We start from the raw sequence: 14,050 nt of genomic DNA on the forward strand, positions 1-14,050 counted from the left end.
AAAACTTACTGTTAGTTCTGAAATGCATAGACAGCATCACAGTATGATAAAATGAAATGGAAATTTGAGGGAGATAAACATGCCTTTCAATTCTGTCAGGTGGTAGCTGTTACATTCAGTATTAGTTATGTAATACCACTAGGTGTCAATTTTCTCATCCTTGCAATTAGATTAATAACAACATAGAGATTTGATATTATGTGAAGTGATGTTTGTGTATTAGGGAAAACCAGGTGGCTATCAGCAGATCCTAAGGCCACATGCTTCCCTACTAATGAACTCAAGAGAGAGAATATCTTTGTCCCAATGTTCCAAGCAAAGGCCCCCAGGTCCTCACCGATGGAACTGGCTCAGATCACACACTCAACCCTGAGTTAAGCAGTGTGGGAGTGTGGTGTCCCAGCTGGGTTAGCCTAGCTGCTGTGCTGTGACTGAAGCCCATGGCCCTCAAGTGGGGCACAGAATGATTCCCTAAAGCAAACTCACGGGGCTAATACTACAAGAACTGAAAGTGTAACTGGGCTAGCATAACCTACAGACATCCATTCTAGTCAAAATACAAAGTGAATAATTAATAAAATCCATTTCCCCTATTGACTGCAATGTCCAGCATCTGTGTGAAAAATCAAAGTTAATGTTTACTGAGTTAGTAAGTAAGGATTTAAACTCATAAGCAACCAGTTAACTGTTCCACAAACTTAACTTTGGTTATAGCTTTTATACTTCTTTACAGAGTGGGTACATGCATGGAATCAGGTTCAAATCATACAGAGATATGTGTGGTTATCAATCACATTGAAAATCAGAGAATACCTGGTAATGGTTACCAGACCTGATTATTGCTTAAGGAAGCACATTACATCCCCACACCTAATATTATCTATGTGCAAGGAGAGGCAAACAATAGGCCATTAATCACTCTTCCTACAAATTGCCCCAAGATGTAAAGCTCAGCCCTTAAAATCAGACTTCCTTCATCTTGGTTAAAGTTCACTGAAAGGCCATGTTACCTGAGAACCAGCCCAAGTGCATCCTCACAGCCTGTCTGACTTGGGCCTCCGCATCACCATTTATGTCCACTTCACTCTTGTCCCCATATCATACTAGAATTGTAGTTACTGTTTCCTGATGTGTTGTCACAGGGGCATCTCTGCTACACACCCTGCTTGATATCAGCCAGTACCTCAATCACATTTTCCACCAGCCTCCAAAGATGTCTCCCCTCTTTGGAAGCTACAGAATTTACCCCTCTGAGATCCTCCCACACTGCTGCTCCTCAGTGGCCCTTTAATGTCACATACACACACACACACACACGCACATACACACATGCACATACACCCACACACAACTCCACTCCAAAGTAACAATTTCATCCCCAGGGAAGAGGATTTATAGGAACACATTCCAAACTCGGTAGGTAATTCAGAGGTACTGTGATTTCATACTCAACTCAGCTTGACTTGTTTTAAAACTATTTTTACTCTTTTCCTTCATCCAACCTCCAAATTTGCCTTATCCATTTAAAACTCATAAACTCCTTTGAGACCAGAGACTGTGTTTCATAAAATGCTTTTGATGTATTTTTCTGGCACCTGCTGTGTTGCTAGATGCCCTGTAGATACCTACCAATGTTTGTGGGTGGAGATAACTCCATAACATCATTACAGATCACTGTTTAAAAATTCTATCCTTTCAAGAGCATTTTGAAACATTCTTTAAAGAGACTGTGGCAAAGGAGATAAGCCCTTCTTTAAAAGAGGTACTTTTGTCCTAAAAAGGTAATTTTAAGCAATCGGAAGCAAATTAAGTTTTTACACAAGTTTTGGGCTACCAGGGGGAGTTAGAAAGGGCGGTTGCCAGGGAGATTTCTCCTGATTGGGAAATGACAATCATACCTAGGGATCTGCACATCGCATCAATGTAATTCTTCTGTTCTTGCTCTTTTTTTTCCTGCTTTTGCTATGAGAAGAGCAAGCTAAAAAGGCTGCAGGGACACTTAAGCCAAGTCGCATTTGTCAAGGTGAAAGCTGTGTGGAGCAGAAAAGCAGTTCTCCCAGCTGCAAAGAAGATGCAAAGGAGCCGAGTGAGTAGGGAATCTGAGAGCCCACTAAAAGTGCTTAGAAGGCCAATCACTACAGCCATTTCTGTAACGAGTTGTAGGCAGAAACTTGAAATCCAGGGCAAAGCCTCCTTATACTGCTAAAATGTGATGGGGATGCTTGGAGGCCAGCAGTGCCACTCATAAAGGTGTGACTGTCCTGCAGGTTTTCTGATTCTCCCCCGAACTGTCCATTTGTGTTTAAGCAATAGCTGCAATCAGCAACTAGTGAGGGAGCCATGAAACTGTGAAACATCTAGCACTGTCTCACGATGGAATTATTTTAACTCTTTATTTTTTAAACTCTCTCTTAGCAGTGCTGGCAAATTAGTGACAAGATATCCATGCTTACTTTAATAGTTACATTTTACTTTTTAAAAATATAGCACTGTTCAGAAGGAGCATGTGCTCCACTCTTTACTTTTTCTTAGCTTATGTGTTCATTCAGTTGATTATCTTGTCTTCATCCGTGGTAGGGTGATGTTCTAAAAAGCTTTGCCGTCAGATCCAGACAGACTTCTACTGGCTGTATTATGATCTTGGGCAAGTCACTTCCCCTTTTCTGAATCTCAGTTTTACAGTAGTAAGATGCAAACAATAATGCCTATTTCTTAAGGCTTCTAAAAGAATTGAAATAAAATAACCAGCCATTGCTCCCAGCTGTGAGAGATTATTCTATAACTGTCGGTCATTCCATAAAATTCCTGACTTTCCTCTTATAACACAAAAGTACTTCAAAAAGTTCAGGGGAAATGGAATTAAAAGATAAGTTGATTTGGGTGCAAAAAAAAATCCATGCATAATTTTTTCATTATATGCATTTTTCATAAGCGTTTTCAAGACCGTTCAGATGCATGGATTTCAGTGAACTTTTTGAATGCTCCTTGTACAGATTTCTCTCCTACTGACTTTTCTTCATCAAGGTCAGGAAGGGCAAAGTAGGTTGGCATCCTCAGTCATAGCCAGGCACCCTAATTTCCCTGGTTGCTGTCATTGAAACACCCTGTGCTTGGGAAGACATCAACAACCGCTGAGGGGTAGGCTTGAAAATACAGACCTATTATTCACACCCACCCCTTTCAGCACTATTCTCCCTTGCTGGGTGTTTTATTTCTACCTAATCAGCCAATGCTTGCATTGTTTCTCCCAGCTTCTTTGGCTCCTGATGAAATAGAGCTTTGCTTCATGTGCCAGCCTTAGATTCATCAGCTTTCCCCCTCAATCTCTGCAATCCAGAGCTGCTCACAGACTCACACAGGCCTGCCCTTGAGTGTTTTCAAGACAGATGCTCCATTTCACCTGCCCTGGCTTTCTAAGTGTCCCCATTCCTTTTGTGGCTCTCAGATTTCCCAAAATCTCACACATGTTCATTACTCCAAACCTCACCATCCAGCTTCCCATCCTGAGACAAACCGCTGTCAGGGAGTCACATGCACACGGCTTCATCTCTCAGCCATTGTCTCCCAGACCATCATGGGCACAGAATATCTGACTATACCGACTATTTGCTTACCCTTCAAGATCTGCAGCCCAGCCAAAGTGGAGCATTCAAACTACTTGTGCTTTGGAAGAGACTTTTAAAAATAAGACTTCCCACATCTGAAGTAGTTCTTGTGATTTCTATTTCAAAAAGCGCAACATTATTTATCTACTATTTTCCCCACCAGAACTTTAAACCCTATGAGTTGTTTTATCTGAAATATGTGTTCTATAGATTATCATACTATAACAATTGTTACCCAAAAGGGATATTAAATGACATTATTATTATAGTGGTGCTGGGGTTAGACTCCTGGACTACAAATGGTTATCTTCAACTTGAGCACAATGCCAATCTGCACTAGTTACTAACTCTGTAGTCCCCAATTTTTTTATTTGATGATCTGAGGTTGTAATACATGGCCTTCTTATTTTTTCAAGATAATTGTAAGGATCATGAGACATTATGTGACTTTCTTTTTGCAAAAGCATGACACAGATGACTGCTAATGCTTATTATTAATTGCTGGCTATTAAATGTGAACATTAAGTTCTATAATTACAATCAAGAATATACCCATTTCTTGTTTTTTTCTTTTTTTTTATTAAACTTTTATTTAATGAATATAAATTTCCAAAGTATAGCTTATGGGTTACAATGGTTTCCCCCCTCCCATAACTTCCCTCCCGCCCGCAACCCTCCCCCCTCCCGCTCCCGATTTCTTGTTTTTTTCATACATATTCTTACTTTGGTTTAAATTGATTCTAAGGCTCGCATGTTTCACATTTTGGCATCTCTAGTATTGGGATGTACCATATGATCTATGGAGTAACAGAATATGGTTGATAACATTTATTCTTTCTTAGTGGTACAATAGAGAAGAAAAACACTATCACTGATTTGTGAGGGCTAGTAAAAGTATCATAATCAAACCAGTTCTTACTTAGTTTCTTCAACTCTAAATTGAAAGGAAGACATGTCTTAGAAAGTTTTAGAAAGAAGCACACCAGCGTGTAAGGGGTGCAAAGACTGAAAGAAAGGACAATTCTGTGACTGCAACCACTATTTTGACCTAGTCCAAGACTGCTGTGTCTTTCCACTTCTGTTACACAGAAGGAAAAGATACAGGGAAATCCAAAGAAAAGGTTAGCCTTCAACTCTATTGGAAAATCGTCATTATAATTGGTGATGGCAGTTGTAGGGATGTAGTTAGTGAGAAAGGGAAGTTGGAACAGAGACAAAAGAGCCCAAGTGCTTATTGATCCATGGCCAATGGAATGTTGTGCTAGCCTGCACCAGGTTAGGCCATGGTTGGAGCCAAGAAATAGTAAGGAAACAATAATAAAATGATCTGATACAGATTAGGTTTTATAGTAGTTGGGGGTTAGAAAAAGGATTATTTGCTTTTTAATGTTTCTGTTTAAGCATTGATACTCCAGTTGAGAGCTTTATTTTTGATATGACAAAATGAGAATTAGTGTAAATTTTCTGTTTCAGGTGCAGCCAGTCTGTAATTTTTACATACATGCATATACACATTTATGTATTTGAGAAGCAGAGAGACAGAGAGAAGGGAGGAAGGTAAGGAGGGAGGGAGAGAGAGTGCGTGGGGGTGCAAGAGAGACTGAGGTCTTCCATTTGTTTGTTCACTCCAGGGATGTCCACAACAGGGACTGGACTGGGTCAGGCCAAAGCCAATCTGGGTCTCCTATGTGGGTGTCAGGGACCCAACTAGTTGTTGCCTCCCCAGGTGATTACTAGCCGGAAGTTGGAGTTAGGAGTGGAGGCAGGACTCAAACCCAGGCACTCTGATATGGGATATATGTTCCCGAAAAGTTAACTGCTATACCAAACAGTCCCCATACTCCTTACACACACACACACACACATACTCATGCAAGTATTTCTTGATTGGCTATTTTCTAGCCGTTATCTAAGTGCTGGGAATATACAGCGGTCAACAATAGAAACGTTAATTCCATTTCATGTAATTTATATCCTGAAAGGAGCACTGGAAGAAGTAGGAAACAGACAAGCACACTCCCAAATGAACAGAAAAAGTGCTATGAGGTAAATAAGTAGATATGTTAGGGTGACTGGAGGGAAGCTGCTTCAACTTGTTCTTCAGAAAAGATATCCTAAAGAGGTAGCATCTGAGAGGAGCTCTGATGAGCCTTGAGAAGATCTGGGGGAGGAGCTTCCAGGCAAATGGATGGGCCAGTGTAGTCTCTAGTAAGAATAGCCTTTATGCAGTCAAAGTCTAGGAGTGAAAATGCCAGCCGGGGGAAGGAACATGGGCCTACTGGTTTAAATGTTGGATGGGATGTCCAAATCCCATATTGAAGTGATGGATTCAATTCCTAGCTCTGGCTTCTGACTCCAGCTTCCTGCCAGTGCAAATCCTGATAGGCAGTAGGTGATGGCACAAGTGATTGGATTATTGTCACCGATAGAGGTGACCTGGATCAACCTGGACCCAGCTATTTCAAGCATTTGGGGAATAAACCAGCAAAATGAGAGCTCTCTGTTTTTTTCCATTTGTCACCCAAAAAAGAAAGAAACAAAGAAGGAAACCAACCTGGCCACACTGAACAAGAAGGAAATGATTTGAAGAGATGCTATAGGACAGGGCCAGTTCACATGGAATCTTGCTAACTCATCCCATATTCCTTCAGAATTGAACTCAGTTCTCCAAAAGCTCCCTCCAATTCTTCCAACATGAATTAACCTTCTCCTTTATGAAATCTATAATGTGTACCACCTATAGAAAAGGTCATAAAAGTATAGCTTGCAAATGAAATCTGTTCCACTGAGTGTTTTTATAATTAAAGTTTTATTGGTACACAGTCATGTGCACACATTCAGAGTTCTCTATCACTTATTTGACATAAGGACAGAGTTGTGTGGTAGTGTTTGAGACTGTATGGAGGGCAGAGAAAGTTTTTCAACCTCTGATCCATGTAATCATACTGAGTACTTACATAATCACTACAATGGTGTTTTATTTACACTAAATCTTCTTTGTTTTCTTTCTCCAACTACTGTGAAAACTCTCTGAAACCAGGGGAAGTGGTGTTGCTGAGATCTTAGAGGGGTGGGCTCTGCCATTAGATGGCCCAAATTTGAATTCCTGCTGGGCTGGTTGCTGGGTGAACTCATGGGCAAGCTAATTGATTTCTCTGTGCTTCGGTTTCCCACCCCCACAAAATTGGACATGCTTTAAATGAAGTAATACCTACAAGTACACAGGAAGTACTTCATAAAAGCCTGGTCCATGGAAATTTTGGACCACCTCCAGCACTCGGTCCTGTTACTAAGCACGCAGATCTTCCCTGACAATGGTTGACCTTGGCTTTTGCAAAAGATGCTGATGCCTTCCAGGTTTTTCTTGGTAAAGTATAGGCAGAAATAATTGAAATATATTAAGCAAAAGCTTTAGTTCCTAATGTGCAATCTATGCCCATCATTTCCAAGCTAGCATCACTCATCGAGAGGTACTCCATTGCACTCTGTCGTGGGTCCTCACCCCTGTCTGGAGAACTGAGAATGGAGCCTGCAACCCTTGGGCCAACATGGGTAAGCCAGGGATCTCATCACAAATGCCCCCTTTTGGCCTACAAAACATAAATAGTGGGGATAAACTCCATGGAAACCAATTTTATATTTAAAGAAATTGTTTTTGAAGTCTTGTCACTGAACCTATGTATTCCATATATATAAGAACCGTGGAGGCCAGCAGCTAGGGGGCCAATGGAGGCTCAGGGCTGCATGAAGGCTCTACTCTGTCCTGCTTACAGTCACAGAGATGGGGTCACAGAATGGAAAAGGTAAAAAAGGCGTAAGCCTCTCATGGTTTCTATGATCCAGGACAGTGCAAGAAACCTAATGTGTTTCCAGGTAAGTGTGATACTGAATGAATGAATTCCAACATCAGCTTTGCTTTTACTCACTGAATGTGACACTAGATATGTCACTTCACCTCTTTGCTTCAGTTTTTCCATCTGTAAAATAGGAATGATAATAGATGTAAAGTGAATAGGGATGTATTGTGAATAGGGATGTATGTAATATAATTGATGAGAGTACCATAAATATGTGAGCATAAACATTAGAAATTTGCCTCTTCATGGATACTTTTTAAGGCTGGCCAGCCATAGATATCTTGGAGACCTAAAAGCAGCGGCATCTTACAATGTTAACTGACTTATATTCAGTTGATATTCTAGTATAAAATATAATTACAAGTAGATATATTTCAATCATATTACTAGTTTGATTGTAACAAATTGAACAATTTTCTTAGTCTCTACAGTTCAGTGGTAGTGCTTTTCTTCTCCATTGTCTTGATTTTCTGAGTCTTTACATTTTTCAAACAGTCAGTTTTTGTATTCCTTTATATGTAATCTTGTGTGCTACCTTTAGTTGTATGAATGGTACACTGATATTCAAATTCCACTCCATTCCCATAGAAGCCACTTCTATACTTCTAAGCTGTTGTCATTTGAAAGTATGTTTAATTGAATGGCATACAGATTAAATAGTTCTTAGCTGGTTCCCTTAGCAACAGTTACAGACTGCTTCTTGTACAAGCCAAGCTTCTATCATAAACTAACTTTGAAAATAACATCTAAGAAGAAATCCACCATGTTTTGTTTCATGAGTAATATGAACCAATGTGTTACTAGTCTCAAATATTCCAAAAAGCAATGGTTATCAACTTTGCATCAGTACTGAGAATTGGCAAGTATGTATGCATCATCTACAACCCTCAGCTCTACCAAGTTAATTTGTAAAATGTATTTGCTAAAGTTCTGAACATGATCTTATCTATGCAGTGAGTCACCTGCCAGTTGAAGGAATACAAAACTATTCTCAGCATTTATAATTTCCTAAGAAATCCTTGTTGCTGTGGTGATTTTTATGCTTCTTAGCTAAAAACATAAAAACTCCAGAGTGGTACTAGGACAATTAATAAATGGCAAGTGCATCAAATGGGATGGATCACAAAGGCATCATGGGCCATAATTGTTCAGCACTGCAGGTGCTACAAAGCAAAGCCTAGAAAGAGAGGCAGCAACAAACAGTGGTTGTAATGAGCCATGGTGGATAGCAGCGGTGGAAGTACACATGGGAACATAACCACATTTCAAGCCAGGAACAAAGAGAGAGAGTTGAGTGGAGTCAAACTCAGGCTTTTATAATAATCCTCTCTGGATATCTCAAGGAGTTGCATGAGAACTCCCTTCTGAGAAGACTTTGGGACCTCCCATTAGGACTCATCTATTAGAGGTTTCACCACTTCCCAGTACCAACATTTAGGGAATGAAGCCTTTGAGAGACCTTTGTGGGACACACAAACCATAGCAGCAGTCAACAGCAAGGTCCCAGGAGCTGCCCTGCAGAAACTGTGCCTTAAAGCTGTAACTTTGAGTGAGTTATATAATCTTAGCTTCCTCTTTAGTAAAATGGGATAATAATAATTAAAAAAAAACCTCATCTGTATGTATCAAATGAGTTAACTCCCATAAAGCACAGAGAGCAGAGCCTACACACAGGTAGCACATGAAACATGATATGAGGACTTGTTAAGTAAAAAACATGCTGCATAATGAAGCTTAAACTCAAACACTTTTCAGAATTAGAACCTACAAATTGCTGTTTTCAAGTCCATGAACAGTAGCAGCTCTTCAGTATGATGCTTCTAGAGATAGACTTTCAAACTACGCAGATAAATTCGTAACTTGAGGAGGAAAGAACAGTGCTTTTTAATAGACCATCTATTCTCACCTCCCAGAACTTCAATATTAGAAATCCATGTCTGATAAGTGCATGTCTAACACTCAAGATTTCAAATTCATATATTATTAATCATAAATTTTAAATTCGTTTAATTCTGACCTCTAGAGTTAAACCAGAATACTTTGAATCTCAGCGCTGACATTTACTAGTTATGTATCCTTTGGCAAATTACCTAAGCTCTCTGAGCTCCTCTGAGCAAAATATAAAAAAAAAGTGCAGTGTTGTACTGATGAAACAAGATACTATAAGTAAATCACTAGCAGAGTTAAATGTGAATCATGAAATACTGTATTGCATTAAAGGATAATCAGTAAATAGCATTAAAATATTAAATATCTTTTTATCTTCTCATTGCAAACAGGCCAGTGCTAAGAAGCCCTTCCTAAGGACTCTTTCCATATCACATTGCTACTAACTCTCATTTCTAGCTTCTCTTTAGTTCAGATTTCACACATGACACCACATCTTAAACTTCCTAACATGTTGATTTGGAACTGCTCCCAAACTTGCTTCTATTTTGTCTTCTTCTCTCTCTAGCCTTCCCACCTTCGTCCCCTGTCTTTTGTTAAGCCCAGTGCAGGCCGGCGCCGCGGCTCACTAGGCTAATCCTCCGCCTCGCGGCGCCGGCACACCGGGTTCTAGTCCCTGTCGGGGCACCAGTCCTGTCCCGGTTGCCCCTCTTCCAGGCCAGCTCTCTGCTGTGGCCAGGGAGGTCAGTGGAGGATGGTCCAAGTCCTTGGGCCCTGCACCCCATGGGAGACCAGGAGAAGCACCTGGCTCCTGCCATCGGATCAGCGCGGTGCGCCGGCCGCATCGCGCCAACCGCGGCGGCCATTGGAGAGTGAACCAACGGCAAAAGGAAGACCTTTCTGTCTGTCTCTCTCTCTGACTGTCCACTCTGCCTGTCAAAAAAAAAAAAAAAAAAAAAGCCCAGTGCAATGTTCTGAGCCCTATAATGTTTCTTCTTGATGGATAGAGTAGTTATTATGCATTTCTTTCACCAAATGGAAGAAGAATGAGATCCTAGGTTGAATTCATGTTAAGGTGGAAAATCTGAGAGGAACTGAAGAAAAAGTCATAAAGAAGCCTTAAAAATGTGGTGTAATATTCTAATAAACTCCAAAGAAATGGTCGTGGAAAGACCAAAGGGCAGGGCCTTGACAGACTTCTCTTATGTGGTTTCCATAGCTAGGGTCTAGAAACCAGAAAAGCAAGAGAAAAGAGCAATTCAGATAAGGAGTAGCTGTAACAGGTAAGTAGAACAACCCGAAAACCAACAGAGGAGGAACTCTCAAAAGGTGGTATGCGTGTGTGTGAGTGTGTATGTGTGTGTGTTTATGGGCCTCGGCATGTTCAGGCCAACAACAACAACAACAAAAAAAAAAAACATAAAGAAAAGTACCTGAGCTTTCATGAGATCATTGGAAACTTAAAAATGTGATTTAAGCATATCTACTCAAGCTAAATCAAAATTGAGAGTGGTTCAGAAAGAGTAGGGGATTAAGAAGTGAGTACAGATGGTGTAGACCACTGGTTTAGGAGGAGGATAGACTGAAAATGAGATGATAAAGATGGAAGATTAAGGAAAGGTGGAGATGAATGAGGAAACATTCTTGAATCCTAAATGACCTTTGAAAAGAAATTATTCAGTAAATCAAATAAAATTGCTCTCCCCTCCAGTGGCATTCTTATGTCTGACTCGACTATTATCAGCATTTGAAAACTGAGGTGTATACATGAATCAAAACCAGCGGTTTTAATTTTTCCTAATACCCAGGTTGTTTAAAAGATTTAGACTTGGATGTGCATGTTCTCAAAAAAGAAAGAAAGAAAGAAAGAAAGAAAGAAAGAAAGAAAGAAAGAAAGAAAGAACGAACTTGTGAAACTATCCCAGTAAAACACTGTTATTGAAAGGTTAATAGCTTAAGCTTTAGATAATTATCTATATTGCCCATATCCAAGGTCAGCCAAAAAAATTAAAAAGGAAAGAAAAGGTAGGATTTTATAAAAAGCGAATCTCTATGTTTTCTGTCTCTTTAGGTTCCTCAAGATGAATGGGCAGGGTACACCCCTCGAGGTAAAGACGATGAAATTCCTTGCAGAAGAATGCGCAGTGGCAGCTATATCAAGGCCATGGGGGATGAAGATAGTGGGGACTCTGACACAAGTCCCAAGCCTTCTCCCAAAGTTGCTGCACGGAGAGAAAGCTATCTCAAGGCCACTCAGCCATCCCTTACAGAACTCACCACACTCAAGTAAGTAGTCCCAACATGATATTCTGATAGTCCGGTTCCTTGTATTGTCACCTAGGCTCAAATTGTATCCCTCCTGAAGAAAGTGAGGCAGGGACCATCTTATGGGTGGAACAGCGTGCTACACTGAACAGGCTGTTAATTTTGACACTGGATCTGACCTGTATATCCTCGTACCTTGAAAAATAGGGACACTCGGGTCTGTTCTGCATAGATCATTAGCTAAATACCTAAGCTCCAAGAAGAAAGTTTTGAAACATCTAAGATGGCTTCTGAAAAGGGTTAAGATTTATGGCTAATGAAAAGATCCATGGATACCAATTCTTGGACATTTGTGGGGCTACTAACATACAGGGGAACTCTTCCTGGAAAACTCTTCAATTTTTCAAACAATTGAATAAAAGATGAGATAGTCTTGGAACTTATATAATGTGGCCATGGTTAAAAATTGGATAATATATAAAGGTTCTTGATATGCATTTTTAAATATGAGTACTTAGTACACACTAAATTTTAAGCACTATAAAATGGTCTTTATATTTTGAAATTGTGATTGTAAGTAGTTCCTACCTATATTTGGGCTATTTGTGAATGGATAACAGCATTACAAAGACTACTGAAAGCCCTTGACTCTAGCTGCAGTAGCCTTTGTCATTATTTTAACTAAGGTCTCTGGTTTTTTGTTTACTTGTTTTATTTGAATGGCAGAGAGATATAGAGAGAAAGAAAGACAGAGAGGTAGAGCTCTCCCATTAATTAGTTTACTCCTCAAATGCTCATAACAGACAGGTCTGTGGCCAGGCAAAAGCCAGTTCTTCCATATCAGAAGTAACAACCCAACTACATGAGCCGTCACCTGACGCCTCCCAGGTTTTGTGCTACCAAGAAGTTGGAATGAGGAGTAGCTAGGACTTGAACCCAGGCATTCAGATGTAGGATGCAAGCATCTTAATTGCTTCACTAAATGCCTTCCCCTGATTTAATTTTTGATACTATTTATGGAGTAAGTCAGAACTTTGGAATATGAATCTAAAGACAGAATTCCATTTGAACCTGAAAATATATATTACAGATAATTACTATTTTTAAAGTATCCTGGATTCCATATTTTGATAAATATATATTACTCTTCATGCATATGTATTGTTACAAAGTAAAATATTAAAAGACAAACAAAACAGAAAAGATTAAGGCAAGGCAATTAGGTTAAGGGAAACAAACCAGATGGTTAATCAAGAACACTTAAAATTAGCTGTTTAGTATATGGTGAAGATTTATTTAAATACAAGAAAAAACATGGAATTTATAGGGTTCAGTTCCATCTGAGGCTTCAGTCATTCACTAATGATCTTGGAACATATCCCCTAAGGATAGGAGGTCACATTCAGAGATACTAGGAATGAGGACTTCAACTTACCTATTTGTGAAACATAATTCAACACATAGCATGACCACACAAGGTGAAAGTTATGGTGGAAATAAAAAATAACAAATCTTCATTGCACTTTGGCATACCTAGCAGAAGCAGAGATAATTAAATATACCCAATCTGGAAAAAAAAAAAAAAAACACTGGACTTTTAACAGTGACAGTGAACCAAAGTAGACTAAAATGAAGATGGCCAAGGACCCTTCTGACAGTTACCATCTACATAGATCTTAAAACATCTCTCCACTAGAAACAATAACAGGTGATCATGACCATGGTCCTCATTGACATCTTCCAGAAGATGAAAAGACAGAACTGATGGGCAATAAAGTCACTTAGACCTTGAATATAGTTTCCTCATATTCAGACTAAGCTGTGGGGCTCTGCACCCAGCAGAATCCCTTTTCACCTCCTGAGGATCCTGTTTGATTATGATCAGGATGCATTGTCACAGTTGGGTATTGAGTCATGAGGTGCAGTGATACAGCTGCTCACAGCAATACCCAGATATAAGGAGAACAGAAAGAAGCAGAGCTGTGAGGAAGATGAGGAAAGTTCCCTGGGGGAGGCTGAGGATAGACAGCCTTCAGGTGCCAAAATCAGCATTCACACTCATGCCTGGGGCCTACTGTCTTCATGTTTCATGGGTGTGGAAAACCTACCCGAAAGTATTGGAACTCTTTCTTTCTCATTTGCCTTCTATACAATCTTATCTTCCTCTAATGTCCTGGACCATATGTTTTACACCCGTCAATTATTTCTCTTACAGCTCAGAAGTTTTAAGAGGAGAGAGAAGCAAACACAGAGATAGGACCTAGGCTGATGGTAGAGTGTCAGCTAGTTGAGGCAATGACCTGAGTATGAGTTGGTCACTATTTCCTTCCTCTGAACCTAGGGGAAGTCAATTTACTAAAAACACCTTGTAAACTGAAAATCATGTTTTCTTTACTGAGAATGGAGTGTCACCAAATCATCTGTTGTCCCCTTGCT

At 39.8% G+C, this 14,050-nt stretch overlaps 1 protein-coding gene across 2 annotated transcripts in view; it reads left to right on the plus strand.

Moving 5' to 3' along the window:
• DLGAP1 (DLG associated protein 1) overlaps positions 1-14,050 on the plus strand; it is a 396,029-nt gene that overhangs the window by 63,753 nt on the left and 318,226 nt on the right. For both annotated transcript variants that reach the window (XM_062201404.1, XM_062201405.1), the window contains exon 2: positions 11,421-11,635. In XM_062201404.1, coding sequence (XP_062057388.1) covers positions 11,421-11,635 — 215 coding nt within the window. The remainder of the gene's footprint in view (positions 1-11,420; positions 11,636-14,050) is intronic.

The sequence above is a fragment of the Lepus europaeus genome, chromosome 9 (genome assembly GCF_033115175.1).
Source record: "Lepus europaeus isolate LE1 chromosome 9, mLepTim1.pri, whole genome shotgun sequence".
NCBI classification, from domain to species: Eukaryota; Metazoa; Chordata; class Mammalia; order Lagomorpha; family Leporidae; genus Lepus; species Lepus europaeus.